We start from the raw sequence: 22,244 nt of genomic DNA, 5'->3' as shown, positions 1-22,244 counted from the left end.
ACCTGGGAGCGGAGCCTCTCCTGCTTACAGAGGCTGTTGGTGTATGATGAAGGGTGCCCAAACCCAGGGGCTCAGAGGGAGTCCCAGGGGCGTGTGCTGGGGGTGCTGTGCAGCTGGCAGTGGGGGTGCAGGGACCTCAATCCACCCCACAGTGTGGCGGGACCTGCCTGGCTCCACGGAGCTTCCAGCAGAAGGGACCCCACAGGACCCCACGCGTCCCTCAGCTCCTTCATCCTCCTTGCACTGGCTTAGCCTTACTGCCTGGCTCCTGCTGCAGAAGCTGATTCTCCATGTTTTGGTTCCAGCGTTGGTGCAAAGGGCTCGGCTTCTGATGTCTCCAGGGCCACCACAGGGGAGGAACAAGGCAGGGCAATGGCAGCGCGATGGCCACGCTGTGTGACCCCAGCTGGACACCCCCACGAGGTGTCTGAGAGCCCCAAAGTCTCCTGGGAAGCTGGGAGTACCTTGCCCCCAGGATTTCACACCTTGCCACCAAAGGCAAGGCAAGGTAAGGCATGTCCTTGCTGGCTTGGCACAGCCTGGGAGAGGTGGGAAGGTGATGCGGTGATTACCCACAGCTTTGGGGTCTCTGGGGACTTGCACAGTACAGGTGGCTACTGCCACAGCCTCTCCCTCTGCTGTTACCCAGTAACGACGACTGGAGGAGGAAGACCAAAAAAGAGAGGTTTGGGGGAGATAACCTCTGCTCTGGTTTGTTTGAGATCTTGAAAGCAATTAAATAATAGCTATTCCTCCCCCCTCGCCCCCCGCCCCTTCCATCACTTATCAAAGAGACAATAGAAAGCAGGAAATTAAGAGTGACTTGGAACAAAGAGCCCAGAGTGAGGCTGCTGATTGCGACAAGAGGGGCTGGGAGGTTCTCATTTGCACTTAGCCATCCACTTCCCAAGGTGGATCTGAAGACACCGGGTCCTGGAGCACAAGTGAGAATCGTGATCATCCTCAAAAATCTTTATGAGGCTGGAAAAAGCTTCTCCCGAAATAAATGATGTGGAAATTAATGTCCCAGTAAAAGTGTGTGAGGAGGGAAGATAGGGAAGAAGATGGTTTGGCTGATGTGGATGAGGGATCGGGTCTCCGCTGGGGTTCGTGTATCCCGTTGCGTGTCACCTGCGCAAGCCCTGAGGGCAGCTCCCTGGGATGCTGCTCCGGGCAGGGTGCCTGCACAGGGACCCAGGGACAGCCACCATGCTCTGCCTGCTGGAAACAAAGGCAGAGGTGCAGGCAGAGCAGAGATGTTCCCCGACAGCGGGGAGGAAGGAATGCGGCACACCGGTGTCACACAGGAGAGGGTTTTGATGCCTTGTGACATTTTTACAGTTGTTTTATCCTCTCTCGGCTGGTTCCTGTGCCCAGGAGGGATGCCCTGACCGTGCCGTTCCCTCAAAGCCACATCGGCAGCCAGAAGGGCAGTATAAAGCTTTGCTGTGCACATTTCCAGCGCTGCCTCCTTGAATTTCTCCCCTGAATAGGTGATGCTGCCACATCCCTCCCTGGGGTCCCTCGGCATTCAGCCCCTGCGGTCGGCAAGCTTTGCTCGTAGCAGGTCGGTGTACTGGGGTCCCCCCTCGCCCCGGCACCGAGACTAGCCCTCAGCCTGGGCTCGCAGCAGTTTCTCCCAGCACCCAGTGTGGTGCTGAGCATCGTTTTCCCGCTGTGCCGGCAGGCTGGAATGGCAGACAGCCGGGACAGGGCGAGCGCGGGGATCCCAGTGTGCCAACTGCCAGCCACAGGGCTGTCTGCTGAGCATCAGGGCTTCAGCCACCCTCTGCCCTTCGCTTTCACCTCCGTGGGAGGCTGGTGTTGGATGCAGGGGCCAGGGAGCTGTGTGAATTCAGCCAGCAAGATTGTTTGGCTAGAGCCAGATCTGATCTTCATTATAAAAAACCCCAAACTAATGAAACGATAGGCCGGTGTGTATTAAGGGGCTGATCTGAGCTGATAGCCGTCCAGTGAGGAGTGCAGCACCAGTTAGCTGAATCGGGAAGCCGTGCTTGAGCCTTTTGAAGATATTTTTTTTATTCTGCTTAGATTTAGGGTTGAATTAAAGCCCAGTGTGGAGTCTGATCTGTATCTCTGGGTGGTCCCTGGTTCGGAGAGACATTGTACCCCAGCAGCTGGTTTGGTGCTGGCAGATAAACTCCTCTTTGTCCTTTAGCCTGGGAAGCATCCACTCTGCTGAAAAGCAATTTACTGGCAGGGCTGGATGTAGGAGAAATGCATGGCCTCTTCCCACACGGCTTCGATGGCCGATATAACCCATGGGAGAGGGGCATGGGGATTACGTGACCACAAAGCAGTTTTTAAAGTCCTTCCAAGTTTCCTGCCATCCATTCCCAGCTGTTCTGCAAGAGTCCCTGTGGAAAACAGCTCTTTCGACCCCTGTCCTGGAAATCAGTGTTGTAAGGAGCTGGGGGTTTGGTTGCCAATGGAGGGGTAGGGTGAGCTGGCCTTTCTCCCCGATACGTGGAAGGGAGGCAGCGAGATCTCCAGCATTTTGCAGGAATGAAGGAGGCTGTGTTGGACCAGTGGGGCTTTCTGATCTGTGCTGTGAGATGGCGGAAGGGAACTGGGGGAACTGGGAGGCAGCTGCCGCTCCCCAGCAGTCAGGAGGGGAAGGATTTGCTCCTGAGCGCAGCTTGCCCCGCAGCTTGCTCCTCCTGTGCCCCACTCACCTGCAGCCATGCCGCGCTGCTGGGGGAGAGATGGGGGTACGTGGGGCCAGTCACCCACTTTCGGGTCCCAAGTGGGTGCCATGGGGTCCCCGCGCATGCCCTGCCTGTCTGAGCCCTGCCCATTGCTGTCCTCAGGAGTATTCCGGCCCTTCTGCTGGTCTCTCCCGTTATCTCTGTTAATGACTGATGGCAAAAATGCTGGGTCATCGCTCTGGACTCTGTTTGTGCTGGGGGGACAGGTCCCTGGGGGTTAAAGCTTCCTCTCATCTCCTTTCCTCTGGGTGCCCAGCTGCAGTGTCCCATGGCGTGGTGGGAAGGACGTTTGCAGGGAGCGAAGAGATGCCACGCGTGCCCAAGCCCGCTCCTCCTCCCCAGCATGCTGCCCTTGGAGGGACCCCGCTGTCCCCCGTGGCTGTAGGGACAGGGCCAGCACAGGCAGAGATGACTGTGGTGTTTCCCCTCCCGTGGGCGTTTTGGGTGGCAATCCCCTTTCCTTGCCCTTTCCCTTCCCATCTCCAGCCCAACAGCCACGAGCGGCTTTGGTGGCTCTGCTGACACCCGGCTGGAGGCTGCCTGGCTTAATGACAGGGATGCCTGGAATGGAGGGGAGGCTTTGCTTTCTGCTAATTAGCTGGACAAACAGGCCTGGACTGTCTCCCCGTACCCCTGAGGCAGGGCAGAACCAGGCTGGTTGCTGCCAGACGATGTGATCTAATCGGGCAGTGTCTGCAGCGGTGATTGATGGGGAGGGAGAGGTGCTGGCACCTTCACCTGCAGCCAAGGCGGGCAGAAGCATCCCTCCATGCCCCACAGCATCCAGACCCCACGGGATGCAGGCTTCTCTGCAGCCCCGGCGGGATGAAGGCTCTGCCGGGGGAGACTCGCACCCTCCGAATTCGGCTCCTTCCCTGGGGACTGCCTCTTGCTCTTGCCAGACCTCCCTGCAGACAGGTCCTTCCTTCCGCTCCCGCCTCTCCCATTCCCGCCCTGCTGTTATTTGCCTCTGTAATTAGTTTATTGATCTCTGTCGAGGGTACCGGGGCTGGACTGCAGTGAAACCTGCCGCACACGTTCCCCGTGAATCATATCGCTAAACCCCTGAAGCTAATGAGCCTTTGGCAACCACAGACTGAAATCTCTGCTCCTGCCCGTGCCTCTCCCTGCTGTGCCTGGCTTGTTGGAGGGTCGTGCGCATTAAATCGGGACTTAACAGCACTCCGCGTTTGGCAGTCAGGCTTCCTGCACCAGCTTGAAATGCCAGGGTTAGTTACAGCACGCGCCGATCCGCTGGTGCTCGCATCCATCCCCTCCTGTTCAAAGCAGCCGCGGGTCGTAGTTCAGTGCCGGCAGCACTCTGCGCTCCCCCAGCCTTGCACCGGGTCCATCGTGTCTCTCACGGCGGGCCTAAAGCCAGCGGAGAAGCATAAAGCTGTCGCTTTGTGCCCTATGACTAATAGGTGACATTAAGCTCATGGGATGGAGATGGCGTGCCCCTGCCTGCGGGTGCTGTGCTGCTCCCGTGCCCTGTCCTCTGGGATGTCTCTCCACGTCCTCGTTCCCTCGACTCCGCAGCCGCTTTGGTGCGGGTCCAGGCTGGCTCCGTCCACCGCCCCAGCTTGGCATGGATGGATTTGCGTTGGGAAAGAGCCCGGCCGTGAGCCCAGCCTGCGCAAAAGGGACGCAGGGCAGGACCACGGGGACCCCGCTTGCTGTGCCGGGCGAACGGCACGTCTGGGGCACCTCCAAACCCGCCTCAGCCTGCGGTGCCGGTGGTCATGGCTGTGCTGGGATCTGTCTCCCTGCACCTTCTGCCTGCCACAGCTACCCCAGACATAGCTAAGGAGTTTTATTGCAAAAAAACAAAGGGATTTGAGTCCTGGCTGCCCAGCAGCCTCAGGGCTCCCCAGTGCCGGGACTAGCGGTGCTGCCCCTTGCAGGGTCTCACGCACCTTAATAAGAGAGTTTGCACAAGAATTTGTGCCCCTTTTGTCTTTTAAAAGGCATTTTAGGGACTCCAGGTCATGCATGGTTGTGGCTGCCGGTCTCATCCTTCCTGGTGCTGTTACAGGCAGGGGCCACACGGGAGCTGCCAGCCCTCCCTGGCTCTGCCTTTACCTGCCTGCACCAGGGTGCAGCAGGAGGGGTAACTGCCCCTCTCTGCCTGGCGTGGGGAAGGGGCTGGACTGGACCCTGTCCCCGTCCCTCACCGGAGCTGAGCTGCGGAGGATGGACAGGAGCGTGCAGGCAGGCGAGAGGAGGAGCGGCAGCCCCGTTATCCTGGGGAAGGTGACGTGGACGTGTCCCCTGCATGCAGAAATGACACTGGGGAAGGGGAGATGCGAGTTGATTTTGCTGATGCTTCTGCACGGACCCTCGTTGCCACCACGACCGTCTCCGTTCCCTGGGGCTGCCCACGCATCCCCAGGCGGGGGCATCCCCGCCAGCTGCCCCCAGACCACGGCAGCATGCAGAACAGGCTTCTCTGTCACCGGTGTCCCCATGGCCAGCCCCGCCGGCTCACCAGCTGTCCCCAGCCCTGCCAGTACCTCCGTCACGGCTGGCCGGGGAACCCCAGGGCGGCGGGGAAAGCTCTGTTTGCTCTGTCCCCACGTCCCTCCCAGCTGGCACCTTGCGCTGCATCTGCCTTGTTCTGGGAGCTAATGAAGGATGCAGGCAATTACAGGGGGAGATTGATTAAATCCTAGATCTGGGAGGTTTCAGATGGCCTTGACCTTTCCCAGCTGTGGCAGGGGAGGCTTATCAAAGGCTGCTAGAAGATAAAACACTCTCACAAAGAAGGGTTATGTTGCAAAAGAGCTGGCTGCGTCCCTCTGCCACCCCCTGCACCCTCTGGCATGGACCAGCGACCCCCGAGGCTGGCCGGGCTCCCCCTGCCCCATGGCCATGGGCATAAGCCAACGTGGCTGAGCTGCTGAGGAGGATTTGGTGCCGGAGCTGCTTCTTGCCGCCAGCCCGTCGGGGGCCGCAGGCTTGGCCACCGTGTGCCCCATGACGGTGCTTGGAGGGGACGTCAACGGGTGGGAGAGGATGGGGTCCGAAAGCTGCAGCGGGGATGGATGCCAGGGGTAACGGTGGGGTTTGTTTGCTCCCGTTAGGTATCGCAGCCTGCCACGTGCTGATTGTGAAGGTGCAGGCTCTGGTCGTTAATGAGCGTGGCTGATTAATTGCGCCGCACGGGCACAGCTCGCCGCCAACCATGTCGGGGGGCCATGCTCGCAAAGGTGCTGGGTGGACAGGATGGGTCACTCTCAGGGCACCTCAACCCAAAGACCAGGAGCTGCCCTTTAAACAGCCCAGCCTGGGGGTCACCCTGCCGCGGGGGGCTGCTCCGTACCCGGGGGTGGCCGCGACAATGACAGCCCCCCCCCCACTACACACAGCTCCTTGCCGCGCCCGCCCGCACCACCCGCCCGCCTCGATCTCCCGCCGCCTCACCTTCCCCAAAACGCAGAGCCCGCGGGCGGCCCGCCCCCGCCGCGCTCCTATTGGCGGCGAGCGCGGTGGTGGGCGGAGCGGCGGCCACGACACGTGTTGCCGGCACCAGGAAGTGGCGGCGGGGTCCGCGGCGGGGAGCGCCGGGCGGTGAGCGGGGATGGGGCCCGGGTCTGGGGGGGGGACCCCCGGGTTTGGGTGCTGCAGGAGCTCTGGGCCCAGCTTGGTGGCTGTAGGGCCCGGGGTTGCAGGGTGTCGGCGCTCAGGGCCGAGGTGCCTGCGGTAAGGGTCGTTTTGGGGTATGGGGGCGTCCCCCCTCCTTAGGGACCCGGGGTGCTGGGGGAGCGCGGGTTGCAGGACGGGGGTCTCCTTCTCCCTGGGGTCAGGCAGCTGGGGTGGGGGGGTCTGGCTCGGGCACCCACCCCGCAGGGTTTGGCAGTGGCTCTGGGGTAAGGCCGGGGGGCCCGGGAGGGCCTTCGAGGGGGGAAGAAGGCAATAGCGTGTGTATTTTTATGCATTTACATCTAAATGTATAAATGCACGCGTATTTTTGTATATCCATGTGTCTATATTTATACACATGCGTGTATTTTCTTAGCAGCGCTGCTCCCTGGGCCCTGCCCCGGTGTGCTCGCATGACCCTCCCCTGGTCCTCAGCGGCCCCTCGGGCACAGCCCTGAGCCGTCTTTTGGAGCCCCATCCCCAGGACTCGTTCCCCTTTTCCTTTGGTCCCCGGGTACCCTCGAGCCGGGTGCTGCGAGGGCGTTCACGCGAGTAAAAATTGGTTTTCGGCACCAATAAGTGCCACCAAGAAGTGGGACGTGATGCGTGTGCTTGGGAACCGTGTGGGGACGTGGGACGAAGCGTCCCCTCGCTCGGCGAGGTTTAAGTGCCGTTTCTTTGTGTTTCTCCTGAGTTTCTCTGCCCTGGTGCTGGCTTGGGGTGGGGTTGAGCCCAAAATCAGCGTGGGGTTGTGCACCAGATGGGATGTGGTGCATCCCATCCCTCCTTGGGCCCTCCGGCTCCTCTGAGCTCGGATTATATTGCAAAGGCGTACGTAAGGGCAAGAAAGAAGCTTAGAGAGGTGGTGCAGGGAGGATGGTTAAGCTCACTCTGTCCCCTTTGGTGAGGAGGGGTTTGGGGCGCTCACCCCTTAACCAGGGAGGAATTTGGGGGTTATTCTTTGTCTCAAAATGCCAGGCACTTCTCCTGACGCACCTCGTCTCTCCTAGGTCAGCATGATCCCAGGACACGGGCCAGTGGTCCAGTCGGTGCTGGGAACCTTCCTCACCTGGGGGCTGACGGCGGCTGGCTCGGCGCTGGTGTTTGTGTTTTCCAGTGGGCAGGTGGGTGCTGGGACCATGTCCTCCAGCCCCGGGAGAGAAACGGGGTCTGGAGTGGAGGGCTGCGCTATGCTAGTGGGTGGGTTTGGCTGCCTGGTCCCAAGCGTGAGGGACTTGATGTTGGCCCTGGGAGGTCCTGGGGCAGGAGGAGGAAAATTCCAGCTCATTTCTCCCCTGCGTGTCAACACAGAAGAGGAGAAGGAAATCAAATTCCTGACCCCGGGCTGTGGTATGTGCTGTAGCGCAGCTCACGGCATTTGGGAGATGGGTAAGAGCCGCAGGCAGGGCTCTGTGTTTGGAACAGCAGGTTCTCCTCCTGTAACCTGGTTTTGCTGCCACGTCTCCAGGGCAGGATTCGGGTCAGCCCGTGCTCAGAACAAGCAAAGTGCTGATCTTTAAGTCATCTTGTATTCCAAAGTTAGAGGCCCCCCTTGCTGTTGTGTTCAAAATTGCCTGAATGGATTTATTATTTATGTCTCTCTCTTGTGATGATTTATTCAGGAGTTTGTTGCAAAGTGAGATTCCCTTTGCAGTAGCATGTTGGTTTCCTTCCTGGGGGAGGGTGATGTGCTAAAGAAGAAGAACTGCACTGGGAGTGAAGTGGGTAGGATACATGCTGGGTTACTGGAAGAGCAATGGCTTTGTTTATAGCAGCCTGTTATTAGAGGAAACAAAATCTTCAAGGGGTTGAAATGCAGGGCAGCGTGCACAGATGGGCAGAAGAGTTTCTGGTTTGCCTTTCCACATCCTTTGGCATGGGCACTGGATGGGCTGAGCCCAGTCTGGGCAGTGTTGGTGGGTTGAAGGAGCCAGGATGCACTGTAGGCTCTTGGCGATGGTGGGGTGCCATCACCCCAGGATGGTGGGCACCTCTGTGTGAGAAGCACAGAAATCACTTGGGTTGCAGAAATGGGGAGAAGAAAGTTATCTCAGCATGGCAGTGGTGCAGCTGGCTTCCCCGCTCTGCGCAGTTTGTGGCGTGGTAGCACTCCGCTGCTTCTGCCAGGAATAAATGGTGTGTTTTGTGTTTGGTTTTTTTGCAGAGGCGGATCCTAGATGGGAGCTTAGGCTTCGCCGCAGGGGTAAGTACAGCATCCTTCTCCTCCTTGTCTCTGCCTGTATTCTCCTGCTGACACCTCTGAAGACCCACCACGCTTCATTTGGTTGCCTGCTCCTGTTAGTATTTCTTGGATAATTGCCTGAGGTGCAGGTGGGGCAGGGAAGAGCACGGTGTGGTGCAGGTCGCGTCTTGTTGTGTCTCGGTGTCTCTTCAGTGAGGGTGGAGGTGGCATGAGGGGGGTCATGAGGATGTTAAGCTGCCCAGGCTGGATTTGGCTCTCTTGAGTTAAACTCTTCTTGTTTCCTTGGGCTTCTGAATCACTCCTCCTGGAGCACTGGTGCAATGAAGATGGGCAGGAGAGTTCTTGTCTTGGAGGCTAATGTGCATAGCTTGCTTTGTGCTTCTCACTCTCCTGCAGAGCGTGGGTGCTTTAAGCCCTTGGGAGAAGGGGGAATAAAGACACTGCAGCTCTACATCAAGGGTGCACACTAAATGTGGGGCTTATTGCATCCCTCTTGAAGGAAGACATGTAACTGTGTGTCTTGAAGTTGTGTTGGAGCTTGTGAATGTAAACCTTCTCCGGCTGCCCAGCTCCTGGGGTGATGGGGATCAGGTGGAGGCTCATTCAGACTCCTTAAATCACTTTGGTTTTCCTTCAGGTGCTGGAGTGTGCCTGAGAGCTGGGGGATGTGCTCTGGGTGGAAGGTGCATCTTCCCAGGGCGGGTGTGCTGGGGTGCAAGGCTCTGCCGGGTCCTGCTTGCTGTGTCCTGGCTGTATAGCTGGCACCTGGAGCGTGGGCGATGCTGCCAAGTTTCAGGGTGAACCACGAGCCCGGCAGCTCGGGTGATCTGTCCTGCAGCATGCAGTAACGCCGCTCATGCCGAGGCTGTGCGTGGAGTGGGGCTCCTTCCTCCCTGTGCACCCCCAGATGCTGCAACACTGCTAATCAAGGTGCAATTTGACTGTTTGCAGCTCTGAAGAGCTTCTCTTTTGCTGTTCCCAATGCCTGAAGCAAACCCAGCTGCACTGAGCAAGAGCCTGCTGTGGTGGGTGACATGAAATGCTACAAAGCTTGGTTTGCTCCCTAGCAAGCTTTCCTGGAACATGCCTGCGACCTGCTACTGATGTAAATAATTCAACTCGTCTGTTGTGGCAGATTTCTTGGGCCATCATTTATAAATGAATCACTTGCGTTAGGAATTGCCCGTTCTGGAGCCTTCCTCTGTGGTTTGATTTCTGAGCTGTTTTTTTTGTGGAAGACACACCCTCATCCCTGCAAGCCAAGCCGGAGCCACTTCTGTGGTGTGGGGTAGATGCTGCTGGGGACAGCGTGGGCTGGGCTGTCCCCTCGCTGTGGCATCGGTGTCTCCCGAAGCAGCTGGCGTGGCTCTCCCGCAGCTGGGGAGGTACTGGGACATGGTGGGGTGTTTGTCCCGGCCGAGGGCTGGCTCTGGTGCTGCCCCAGCATGGTGTGGTGCCGTCTTTCCCGTGGCCACCGTGTCACCCTGCCAGGAGCACTGAGTCATCCCTGTGCCGCAGAGGTGTGGCTCGGCGGGTGAAGCAGAAGTCCTGCAAACATTTGCTTTTCCCCCAGCTTCTTTCAATTTGTTGTGCTCAGAACAGGAAAGGGGAATTTTTTTTTTTATGGGGTTGTTGCAGAGTCTGGAGGGGAACGTCAGTGAGGAAACTGGGACAACAGGGTCCTGCTGGTGGAAGGTGCTGCCACGTAAACCACCCATGAGCTGCAATTTGTGAAGGTTTCTAGGTCATGTTTATGGACTTCAGCTCCAAAGCAGGTGCTGGTTGGGGTGAGCTGCCTGTGTTACCTAGGGTCACTGCAGCCCTGCCCTGATGCTGCATGGCCGGGACCAGCTCTTTTGGAGGAAGATGCCAGAGATCCACAGGTTGATTGTGCCACAGTGGCTTCTAGGGCCGCTGGGCTGACTGGGAGCAGGTCCTTGCTTGGTGGTTGAGTGTTTGGGTGTCAGTGATGTGGCAAAAGCACCAGAGGTCAGAACTTTTGTCTTTCTTTTTGCTTGGTTTGCTCCAGATGTGCCCATAGCCCTCTGTCTTGCGTCTGACAAGGGGCTGGTGTATCCCCCCATTAGGCAGGCTGGCTTTGTGTAGGGGGGAAAAAGCAGGATGTGGAGCAGCTCGTTTTGAAACCTACTTGTACTGTTTTCTCTTTCTTCTTCCCTTTAAGAAGTGTTTCTTCAGACAGCGACGTTGCTCTGATTGTGGGCTACTACTCTTGCTCTAAGGGATTTCTGTTTAAAACGCTGTGTCTTTGATGTAGATCTCTTGCAGATACGGATGGGCTGTTTCTCAGAGTGCTGGGATGGAGACAGAACTTAACTTCTTCTTTATCTGTGCTCTGAAATCTGGGCTGCTGGGTTTAATTAAACTTCCTCTGTGCTCTGTCAGAGCCAGCAAACCTCCTTTTCCTGTGCTTTCAGAGGCAGGTAGTCGCTTCAAAGCTTTCTGTTGTGCTTAGCTCAGGATCCCTGATAATTGTGTGCGTTCCAGGGAGCGTGCATGGTGCTCTCCGAAACCAGGATCACTGGTGAAACAGGGTGTAATGGATGGTTCTGTCTCCTTTTGGTAACCATTTGCCTGCTTGTCTTCTGGGAGCTTGCAAAATAAAACCAGAATTAATTGAAAACTTCTCTGCCATTGCTGAGCCATGAGGAGGATGTAGGACAGGGATGTCCAGGCGACCTTGAGGAGGATGGTCTGGGATGCAGCGTTAGTCTGCGATCCAGAAAGCCGTGGCTCGGTGCCACCTTCACCACTGATAAGCCATCTGATCTGGGGGAGCTGGTGTAAGTCTTGAGCACGTGGTCATATTGCCATGCCCTGAACTGGGGCGTGCTGGGAGAGCTGCCGGCATGTTCTGGGAGCATCCTGACTGCAAAGCAAAATTCCCCTTTGGCACGGCTCAAGGTGACCACGTCTGATGGCACAAGTGTCATGTTGGGTGAAGGGGACCTGCATGGCTGGTCGCTGCAGCACAGAGGAGCTCAGCTTCTTCCAGCCCGGTACCTCTGCTCGGATGTCTGAGCGTTTAGCTTCTCTCTGCCTCAGTTCCCTTTCTGGAAATCGCGGATAATAGAGGGTTTTGTATGTGAAAGCCTCTGAGGTGATGTGTTTCCATGGAGACAAGGCTTCGCTTGCTTGGGCATCTGATGTGGAATTCTGGCTTTTCTCTTAAGTCTTGATATTCTTAAATAAGATATTTTTTTAAAGATGTTCTCTGTTATCTTAGTGTTATGCTGGAGGTGCTGTGCTCTCAGACATCATGAACACTACATAAACACTTGCAGTCCTCCTTCCCTGCAGCCTCATGTGGCTATTCCTCTTACTTGCTTGCAGTTTGATTTCCACTGTCCCAGGTGAAGCAGAAAATCATAAAGGCATGCTCTTTAAACTGCACCAGGCAGGTGTGGTATTGAATATTCCCTTTCAGTGCTGCTTAAAACAGCATCAGTAATTTACATGGGTCTACTGAGGCTAGTTCTTGTTGTTGGCACGTTAATGAAGTCAAGCTAGGAAGTTTGGCAGGGAAAGTGTCCTGCCAGTCTCTCACCTTCCACTTTTCTTTCCCGTCCTGCCAAGGGGATCTCCTTCACTTGTAAGCAGCATGGGTTTTCTGATCTGCATGCTGTTAACATGGCTGTTTCCCTTGAAGCTGCCATTCTCATCTCAATGATCGCGCAGGAATGTGACGACACATTGCTGCTTGCAGCGAACAAGATGAGGGCTTTAATTTTAACACAGCAGTGTGATACCAGACTTGGATGTGCAGGGACTCTCCCCCTCACCCTGGGCTCCAGCAGGACCAGTTGCTGTTGAGGACAAAGATCGTTGTCCTTTTTATTCTGTATTTCCAGAAAAAAAGCTCCTGCGTGGCTCTGAAGCTGTGTGGGTTGAGCTGGGGCAGTGCTGGCCCCATGGTCCAGGGAGGGAGGACTTTTGGCACCGCAGCATTTGGGAGAGCCCAGACTGGGCACATGTATCAAATCCCTACCTGAAAGGAGATGGTGGTGCCCAGACATCATTGATGGAGACCCGTCAAGCCCTGGGAGTGGTGTTGGAGCACGGTGTGGTTATAAATCCTGCTGCCTGGCATGTTTCGAGGGTTTCCCATCAGTGTGAGGACACAGACCTGGGTTCAATCATCTTCCGTAGCACGAGGCAGTTGGGGTTTGAGCCTGGGTTTTGTCTCCAGTTATGCTGATGTATTCCAGGGAAGGGTTTGGGGTCCCCACAACCTGGGGATGCTTTAGATACGCAGCTGCCTTCTGCGTGCTTTCTCCTCCCACATCAACCGCAGCTCGTTTTCCCAAGAGCTGGTGGATTTATGGTGTTGTTGCATCTTGGCTCTGGAGCACGAAGTCTCTGTGAAAATGTCCAAATCCAGTTTGGCAGGAGGCATGTGTCCCAGTGCCAGCGAGCCGGCGCGCTGTGGGTCCCCTGCTCTCTGTCTTGGCTGGGCTGAGCGGGGCTGGCGCGAGGGGAAGGCTTTGTGCAGAAAATTGTACCCTCTACTGAAGTGGCTTTGTGTTTTACTGATCTGAGGAGAGCCTGGGCAGGCTTTTTCTCTTTTATTCCTGCATTTGACACCAGCTTGCTTGGTGACATTGGTGGCGTTTGGGTTCCTGTCCCTGGCTGGACAATAACAAAGATTTGACATAGAGTGTGATTTTTTGTTTTGTTTTTTTTTTTTTGTTTGTTTTTTTGTTACTTAAATCAGGTTGCTGGCAGAAATCTTCACCCTTTTGTTAGTTCATGAGCATCATCCAATAAGGGATGCTGCTGAACCAGAGGGGTAAGTGCCAGCTCTGATGCTGAACAGGGTGGGCAGGAGCTAGCACCCTTGAGCAGGACCTTGGCTGCTCCCAGGCAAACCCGTGTCCCTAAACCTGCACCTGAGCTCAGAGATGGGCTGAGGGGAGGCATGGGGACATCGTCACTTCTGCTGGCTACTGCAGGGCAATGACTTCCAGCTCCCCTACCAAGTGGGGCCAAGGGGTTTCTCTGCGTAAAAGGGTGTAGGAATAAATCATTTTTCCCTCCCAAGCAAGTGAAGGTGGTTGGTGCAGCTGTGCAGTTTGCTTCTTCAGCTGGTGCGGTTGGGGTGGCTTAAAGCTCTGTCATCTTCTTCCCCCGGAGCCCATGTACAGCGATGCTGGTGGGAGCTCCGTTGCTGACTTCGGTGGTGATGGGTTCTGGAGGCTGAGCAGTGTCAGGCCTCTGTTTTCCATGGGGAAATGATATCTTAACATAAGATGACAATATAATTCTGCAAAGCCTTTCCCTGTTGCTTGTGTTTCCATGTTGGGGTGTGTGGTTGTTTTTTAAAGGAGGTGGCATTTGAAATATGAAGTTTGACAGCCGTGGTTAAGCCTGACATGACAGCCTGCTTTCTTCTTACTCATAGTGAGCTGAGATTTACACAATCCCTCAGGGACTGGTGTCTACAGCAATAGGCATCTCATTCCTTTGCTAAAAGTGATTTAAAATGTAATAGTTTGTTAGGCACTTCTCTTCCATGGGTGAACACTTGTGCCATGAGAGCAAGCTGAGCAGCATCTCTTCTGAGCATCCTGCAAGTGGGACGTGGTGGGGTGCTGGGGGGGGTGGTTGCTGGACAGAGAAGTGGGATCACCTTTCCTCACAGCATCCCTCCCACTGCTGTCTCCAGGCTTGCTTTGCTCGTTCCCGCTGGATCCTCATCCCGCACCCCTTTTTATGTTGAAAGTTGCCCTTTGATGTGCTTCCTTGCTCACCGGCAGGGCTGGGAGAGAGCTCGGAGCATCACCTTGTCCACCCGTGGCAATGGGTGCCACCACTTCTCAGCCCTTGCTGGTACAGACCATTTCCCAAAGCCTAACACAGATCTCAATGTGATTTTTAAGCCCATCTGTGCTTGTCTCGCTGACTTGTTTCCTCCTGGTGAGTGATGGGACCGGTCCCCAGAGCTGGTCACAGCTGAGCTTCTGCGGAGCTGAACGCCTGCAGGGGGAGAAACCGGGGCCAAGGCTGCTGCTGGGCGTTTGCTGTGCTGGGCTGATGACTTTTTAATTAAGCCAGCCCAGTATGTCAGGCAGCAGAGGAGAGGAAGAGATAAGATGATAAAATGCACGTTGATGTTATGTTCTGTAGTATAAGCTTGTGAAACTGGTGCCTTGCTTGGCTTTCTGTTCTCTACACAGGGTAACACCCTGAGCAGGGCTGGGTTGGAGATCCCCACAAGTCCCAAATTCTGTTTTTCTATGGTCTTTTGGGTTGCTGTTCCTTCTCCCTCCCTGCTAAGCAGCAAACAAGTTAAAAAACGCTTTGCTTACTGGAAAGGCTTATTTTCCTGATGCAAACTGTGTTGGTCACACACCATGGTGGGACTTTGACAGCACTGGTCTGTGCCTTGTTCTCGTCCCAGCCTGGGCCCTCTGGCTCACATGCTGGGGCAGGAGCAGCCCAAGTGTTGGTCCCTGCAGCAGCAGAGAAGTTGCAAAGTCCTCGTGCTGTGATTGCCTTGGTCTGGGGTAGCGAGGTGGGGACCTTGGCAGCTAAACCGCAGCAGGCTTAAATCGGCATAGCAAAGCCGTGGTGTGCCCTCGGCTAGCTTGGAGATGGCTCCTTGGCTCCAGGCATTATCTGATATTTATTCTTTTTCTGCATGAGATCAAGGCTGTGTTTCCTTCCTCCCTTGCCTGCTCTGTGGAGGAGCCCAGAGCTGGGTGCAGGAAGGATTTTGTTCCCCCTGGCTTTGGCATGGTGGCCGGCAGAGTCACGGACCCGCTCCTGTCCCTGCAAAACACCCGAGGGCAGGGCAGTTTTCCTGCTCCCACTCTGCTGCCATTCCCATTCAATGGGTTGTCCTGGCTGTGCTAATCCCACAGCAAATCACCCTAATGAGCTCCTGTCGTTCACTTGCTGCCTTGGACTTTTGAGCCAAGAAAAACACTTTTGGTGAAAATGGGGGGGGAAAACCTCACTTCATCCTTCAGTGACTTGTTCCATTGGGAAGCGGGTTTTGATGGCTCTGCTGGGTTGCAATGGCCATGGAGCTCATGGGGGGGCAAACACAAGGATTTCCTCGGCTGGAGGGTGGGCAGTGCTGCCATGCCGTAGCCGGTGCCAGATCCTTGTGGCGTCGGTGCCTACGTGGTTCTCACTGCTCCCCTTCTGTCTCCTAGGTCATGCTGGCTGCTTCCTACTGGTCCCTCCTGGCCCCGGCTATCGACATGGCCGAGGAGTCTGGCAGCTTTGGAGCCTTCGCTTTCTTCCCGGTGGCTGTCGGCTTTGCTCTGGGAGCAGCTTTCGTGTACTTTGCTGACCTGCTTATCCCGGTGCTGGTAAGTAGATGTTCCTGGGTTGGGGGGCTTCTGCTCTTCCTTCAGCTCTGTCATGACCAGAGCCAGATATAGATTGGTTTCTATCACAGATTTAATGAAACTGTATTTTCTCAGAGATGCTGTGTTGCTCTGCCAGTGCTGAATGCAGCTTTAGGCTGTCTGTGTGCTTTTTTTTTTTTCTTCTTACTTTTGTTTTTTTTCCCTTCATGGTTCTGCTTTTGTTCTTTTCACTGGCAACACTTTGCAAACAGTTCAGGTGTGACCTTCTGTTTCAGCCCAGGGGTTTAATTTGCAGAGCTGCCAACCCTCTAAGCATTTCAAAATTGAATGAACCATCCTACTGTTGAAGAGTAGTATCAAAAAAATAAATCAGAAGCTGTTGGATTTTTGCGACTGAAAACACAAGAATGGCTTAGTAAAGATATTTTGAAAAACTTCCAAAGAGCTTTTTACATTTCTTGTTTATTTTAGTACAAGGGGGGATTAGCTGTGGTTATAAGTGAGGAGTGTGAGGCTTTCTGTTTGAAGAGTGGTACAGCTGGTTATCCTGGTGTCCAGGGGAGCCTGTAGCACCAGCCTTCGCCGCTCCCTTGCTTTTTGAGCCTCTGGTAACACGTACAGTCACACACATCCTCAGCTATGAAGAAAACTGCTTGATATTACGGTGTGTCACTTCCAGTGCAAATGGATGCATTAGAGTAAAGAACAAATAAATGAAAGAACAGCAGTGTCGGATGGCTGAAAGCCTGGACCTCTCCGCACTCTCTGCCTGTGTCCTGGCTCTTCTCAGGGTTCCCAAACCTTTTGCAGGATGCAGCAGGGGGGCTGGGGGCTGCTGTTGGGCAGCCAGAGCCCTTGGAAGCTGGTTGCCTTCAAACCCTGCTTTTTTTCTTCTGCTCCCAGTAACCTGAGGTCTCTTGCCTTTGTTGGCCATCACAGTGATCTCCCTTGTTACAGTGTGCTGGATGGGGCCTGGGATGTATTTGATCAGCTGTCTGAAGCTGATATTTCCCAACAGGGTAGATAAACAGTTGCACCACAAAACCTGCTTCTTCCTGATGGCTGGCATTCGCCTCTGCTGCGTTTTGAAATGGGAGCATGTGGAGGGGGAAGAGCGTTGGGGAAGTGAAATTCTTGTGTTGCAAAGAGCAGGGTGGAGTGGTGACAAGGGCAGCCAGTGTGTGTGGTGGCGATGGTCTTGTAGGGAGCAGCGCTATATATATATATATATATAAAAAAAAAAATATACAATTATATCTTGCTTTTAATCCACTTCAAATACTGATGGGAGAGGAGCTGTTGCTGCCTCTGGCTCGACACAGCTGTTTGCACCATGCAGGAGAGCATGTGCCACTGCACACTTGTCCCACGGGAGTTCTGGTAGCTGGTGTGTGTGCTATCGCTGAGCTCAAAGAGGGTTTACACCCTGTGGCTAATGCTGCTGCCCGTGTGTTTCGCTTCCCGCAAAAGTGGGTTTCCCTGCATTGGGGTGTCTCCTCCAGCCGGATAGCGGCAGGACCCACCTTGTTGGAGTTTGTGCAAATGCAAAATGCTGCTTGTCGTTCCCCTGGATAACTCGGGCAGGGTCAGGAGAGCTGGTGGTGGACACGGGGCTCCTGTGGTCCCTGCCCAGAGGCAGCAGTGATGGGTCCTGGGGCTGGTCAGAGACCCTGCCATGGGCAGGGGATGGGACTTTTGGGATGCTTTAGGAAGAGGACAGGGTACCCAGAAACTTGGTGAATTTACAAGGGGTGCTATGGAAGGAGCATGGGTAGAGGTTAAAGCTGAATGTGTTGAAATGAAAAATCAGCAAGTGCCCGGCCAGTCCTGAGCCATCCTTGGGGCTGTGCTGGCAAGGGAATTTGGCTCAAGATGCATCTCCCTTCACTTGGAGCCCACACTTCTCTCTCAGGAGCCAGTGCTGCTCAGACAAGGGTTAAACCATTGCACTTCACTTCCAACAAGTCTTGCTTCTTTCTAAATCAGTTAAAATCTCAGGTTGGTTCCCCCCTCCTCCCCTGAAGTTGGATGGAGAAGGGATGCTGGTGAGACCGTGGGGCTCACTGTCCCTGGGAGGGCAGGACGAGGGATCAGTTTTTAGCAGGCTGCTCTTTGCACAGAGAGCTCTCTCTCTGCCTGGCACTCCTCCATAATTGGTTTGCTGGATAGCAACAGGTAGTAAAAGCTTTTAATGACTCCTTATCACCCCATGCGGGAAGGGAGCAAGGCTTCGCTCCCGCTGCAGCCCAGTGGGAGCTGGGTGGCTCCAGTGGTACCCGAGTGTTTGCTCAATGGCAGAGCTGGGGCCGGCGGGAGGGTTAAACCTCCAAGACAAACTGGTTAATGATGCCGAACAGCTGTAGTCATTACATTTCTTGCAAAAGACAGATCTAATCTATTACATCTTTATCTTCCGCCGTTTCCCTGTGTGAAGCCTTTAACGTGTTTGTTCATCCTTTAGCTGAGTTTATGGAGGAGGAGATGCTGGTCTGGGAGCACTCGGCTCGGCTGGTGGACGACAGCAAACTGCAACGGGGCGTTTGGGCACGGTTGGAGAGCGAGACCATTGCAGAAACAGACCTCAGGAGTTTTTAAAAGGGGGCTCTCCCTTATTTTGGCAACTGTCTCCTTGCGTGAGTGTGTCTTTACCAGCTGTGCAGGGTTCAGTGACTGGGAAGGTAGTGGCAGAGCTGGTTCTGCAGCAGGACGTTGCTATTATTTCTGGAATATCTTAAACCACTAAGGAACGTCCTGTCTGTCTCTTCCCTCCCTGGCCCCGGTGATGCTGCAACAGGTTTCTCTCCTTCCTTCGCTCTAGTTTAACCTTACAGTTACTTTTTAAATAAGAATGTGGCTTTCAACTGGCATTTGAGGAGGCTTCTGGATGGAGCGGGGCAGGTGATGGGGGGGTGTGTGTGTGTGTGAGATGCTATTGACTTTACTAAAAAGGGTTGGAGCTGAGGGTCTTTAATGCCAAGACACAAAGCCTTTGAGGGAGAGTTCACTTAAAAACACTGCTCAGCGCAGTAGGTCCCTGATCACTGAGTAGCTATTTTGGGTCTACTGTAACACGTAAGAATGCTGGAATTAAGTATTATTATTCTCATCCTTCAAATCTGTCTTGCAGCTCTGCTGACTTGGCTGCGGTTTTTTCAGAGTGTGATGTTTTATTGGGTTTCCGTGATGGGTTTCTTGCTCTGGCCTCCCTCTTTGCGGAGGAATCCCACAAGAGTCCAGAGGATGCATCCAGCCTGACTCCAGTTTTCAGACAGTCCCTGGCTGCTTTTGCACCTGGATTTTCCCGTCCATGTGTGTCGCCTTTGTCTTCGAGCTGCTGGATCCCCAAGACCTCTCCTGGCAGTGCAGCAGGCTGTTGGGAGTTCCCACGAGTGTTCCTGTGCCCACGAGGGTGGGCTTTGGGTGGAATGCTGGGTCCGGGTGCAGCGGAGCACCCACGTTGAAGCTGTGGCTTCCAGGGACTCCCTCGCTCCTGCCTTTTCCAGGTCACACCATTCAGTGCTCCTCTGAGCAAGTGGGAATTCACAGACATGATGCTGGTGGGTTTGGGAAGGTGGCATGGGCAGGGAAGAGGAGAAAACAAGCTGGCCGTCGTGGGAGATAATAAATCCCTCGCAGGCTGCACGTCAGCTCGGCCGTACCTGCCTTCCCACGTGGATACGTGCTTCTGTTAACCACCTTATTCTTTCCGTTCCCTGGCTGCACGATGTCCTCTCGGCTCTGCGATCGTTACGCTAAATAGGATAATGAGGCTTAATCAGCTTCATCTCCTCTACCTCGAGGCTTCATTTTGCTCAGAAACATCTGTCCGCATACAGAAAGCAGCTCTCTCGCTTCCACCATGGTGGGTGCGGGTCTGCAGCCGGAGCTGAGCTCGGTCCAGGACCCGGATGGGTGCTGTGGCACGTGGGGGTGTGGGGCAGCCCTGGGGTCTCCCCTGGGAGAGCTGGTCGGCGTTCAAGGCGGAGGGAGAGGAGGGCAGATGTTGCAGGAGAAGCAGGAGTTAATATATAATCTAGGGGGAGAGCTGATGGGCCATTACTCAGTTATAACTAGGAGCCTGCCAATACTTCTCGTGTAAAAGATGATCGGGGACGGGAGGATGGGAAGCCAGGGCTGTAATTCTGTCCTGGAAATACCATCTCAATTGGATTTTTTAAAAAATTTTTTTTTCTTGTCAGCTAGATAGAGGGTTTGTTGCCTTTTTTTCTGAGTACAGAGTAAATCAATAAAGCCGCATGTGACGGGTGGACCATTCCTTGGATTTAAAACAAATAGTAACTAAAGTGCCTTTTAAAAGCCTTTCGCCTGGGTTGGTGCGTGCTCTGTGGGTGCCAGTGCTGGGCTCTTGTGCTGCAGGAAGGACCAGCGTGGCTGAAACCCCTTCCTGGGGGTCCAGGGCTTGTGTTTCATACCTGTTATAAAATATTTTGGGCTGTGGTTTGCAGCTGCATAATGGTTTTCATGAGCAGGCTGAGGATTTTCACGTGGGCTGGATGAGAGTAGAGTGGGTGCATGTGTGTGGATGTTCGTAGTAGGAGGCTGGATCCCATTAACCCTCTCAAAACATAATTACATTGTGCTCCTGCCCTCTTCTATTTTTGCAAATTGAGGCTTGCAAGCTTTTTTGGAATATAGTCTGGGACTGGGCATTTGGCACAGTGAATTTAAGGCTATTTTTGATGAGCACCCTTGGGAGGGATTTGAGAACTTGATAAACAGATATCTCCCATTTAATAATGATGGTGTCTGTTTGGCTCAGAATGTGCCTTGAGGATGTATATTTTGCTTTCTAAATCTGTGCAAGTCACGTATCGGGGGAAAGCTGAGAATAGTGCGTGGATGGTGAAGCTGCAGGAGGGGGAGGAGAGACCATCACACCCACTCCAGGCGTAGTAGCATGTTATTTAAAATTGCAATTTCTTTCTCAGGGCTAAACCACAGCTGGATTAGACCATGGGAAGCATCTTTTTTGGGGGGCCACTGCGTAGTGATTCCTAGCACATGCTTGGCGTACCGGGGTAACCGTGTGAGCACTGTGGGTGCAGTTTGAGGATGTTGGTGATCCTCTCGGCTCGGCGCTGGCAGTGTATGTGCTTCCACCCGGCAAAGATGGAAAGCTTTTAATACCGCTCTCCCTTCTGATTTGCATGGAGCTGGATTTGATGGGTTAATTATTTCATGAGGCAGTAAAAATGTGCTAGGTCTTGTCGCTGCTGTTAATTTATAATCGGAATAAAGGTTCCCTCTTATGCAATTTGCTAATTCCTCCGAGACATGCCCATCAGAAGTTCCTATTCTTAATGTGCTTTTTCCTGTTCATATGTGACTCCTAGAAAGTTAATTAGCTGCACATCCTCATTGCCGTAGTAGGTAGAGGCTTTTGCGATTCGAGCATTAACCAAGGGACATGCCTGTGTGTGGGGCATATGTATTTTCTGGCTTATTAAATTTTTGAGCGTGGGACTGAAACACTGTCCAGAGCAGCCCAGGGACCCAGGTGCGGTGGCGTGGGTGGCATCTTGCCGAGCTCAGCCTGGCAGCTGCATGTCTTGGGCCACATAATCTTGGGAAAATGATCAAATAAAGGGGTTTCAGTGAGGTGGTTTTGGTGGTCTGGGGCATGCAAAGTGACTCTACCCTTTTTACATGCAGACTGTGTTCAGTCTTTGCTGGTCTGTGCTCCTGGCAGCCCTGCCTGCTGGCTCCCGCTGCCTGCAAAAGCCTTCCCGCGTCTCGGCATCGCGTTCCTGGCGAGAGCCGAGCTGGCGTGGGGATGCCTGGATGCAGAAAAAGTGGGAACGGGCAGACATGCGAATGTGCGATTGCAGTCTGTCTGCGCTGTGCTCGTGCCGCCCAGGGCGAGGGGCTTCGTCCCCCTCAAAGCGGGAGCGATGCAGCCCCTCGGGAGCCGGGCAGCCCTGCTGCCATCGCTGTGCTTTCATACCCCTCGGCAGATAGACGTTGCACCGAGTCCGGTCCGAATCGGTATTTTGCTTGTGCAGGGGCTGCAGGAGATAAGCCTTTGCCTCGCAGGGGGGTGAGGATGGAGCAGAGGGACTCGGTTGATGTGGGCTCGCGTGAGCCGCGGCTTGACTCGTGCGTTCCCGGTTTGCTCCGATTTCCTTTGCTTAGGGGAAAATAAATAGCAGCCATTCTGTTTGTTTTGTTTTGTGGCATTCTAGCCCTCTTCCACTGGCTCTGGAAGGAAGGAAGGATCCAGCTCTGATGACTGAGGAAGAGAAACCTTTTTTGGGAGCCTCATCGGGGAACGTAGCAAAGCCTTCTATTGGGAAAGGTCCTGTCCCCTTCTAG

The 22,244-nt window shown here is 54.5% G+C and overlaps 1 protein-coding gene across 2 annotated transcripts in view; it reads left to right on the top strand.

The window, feature by feature from the left end:
• The first annotated feature begins 6,235 nt into the window (after window positions 1–6,235).
• SLC39A11 (solute carrier family 39 member 11) overlaps window positions 6,236–22,244 on the top strand; it is a 96,941-nt gene continuing 80,932 nt past the window's right edge. Inside the window, exons 1-4 of one of the 2 annotated variants that reach the window (XM_069799371.1) lie at window positions 6,236–6,299; window positions 7,382–7,495; window positions 8,536–8,574; window positions 15,753–15,911. In XM_069799371.1, the coding sequence (XP_069655472.1) occupies window positions 7,388–7,495; window positions 8,536–8,574; window positions 15,753–15,911 (306 nt within the window). In that variant the 5' untranslated portion in view covers window positions 6,236–6,299; window positions 7,382–7,387. Of the gene's footprint in view, window positions 6,300–6,327; window positions 6,432–7,381; window positions 7,496–8,535; window positions 8,575–15,752; window positions 15,912–22,244 lie in introns of those variants that run through there. The other variant, XM_069799372.1, reaches the window with a different exon arrangement.

This window comes from Haliaeetus albicilla, chromosome 12 (assembly GCF_947461875.1).
Source record: "Haliaeetus albicilla chromosome 12, bHalAlb1.1, whole genome shotgun sequence".
NCBI lineage: Eukaryota > Metazoa > Chordata > Aves > Accipitriformes > Accipitridae > Haliaeetus > Haliaeetus albicilla.
This window is presented reverse-complemented; position numbering and strand designations above follow the sequence as displayed.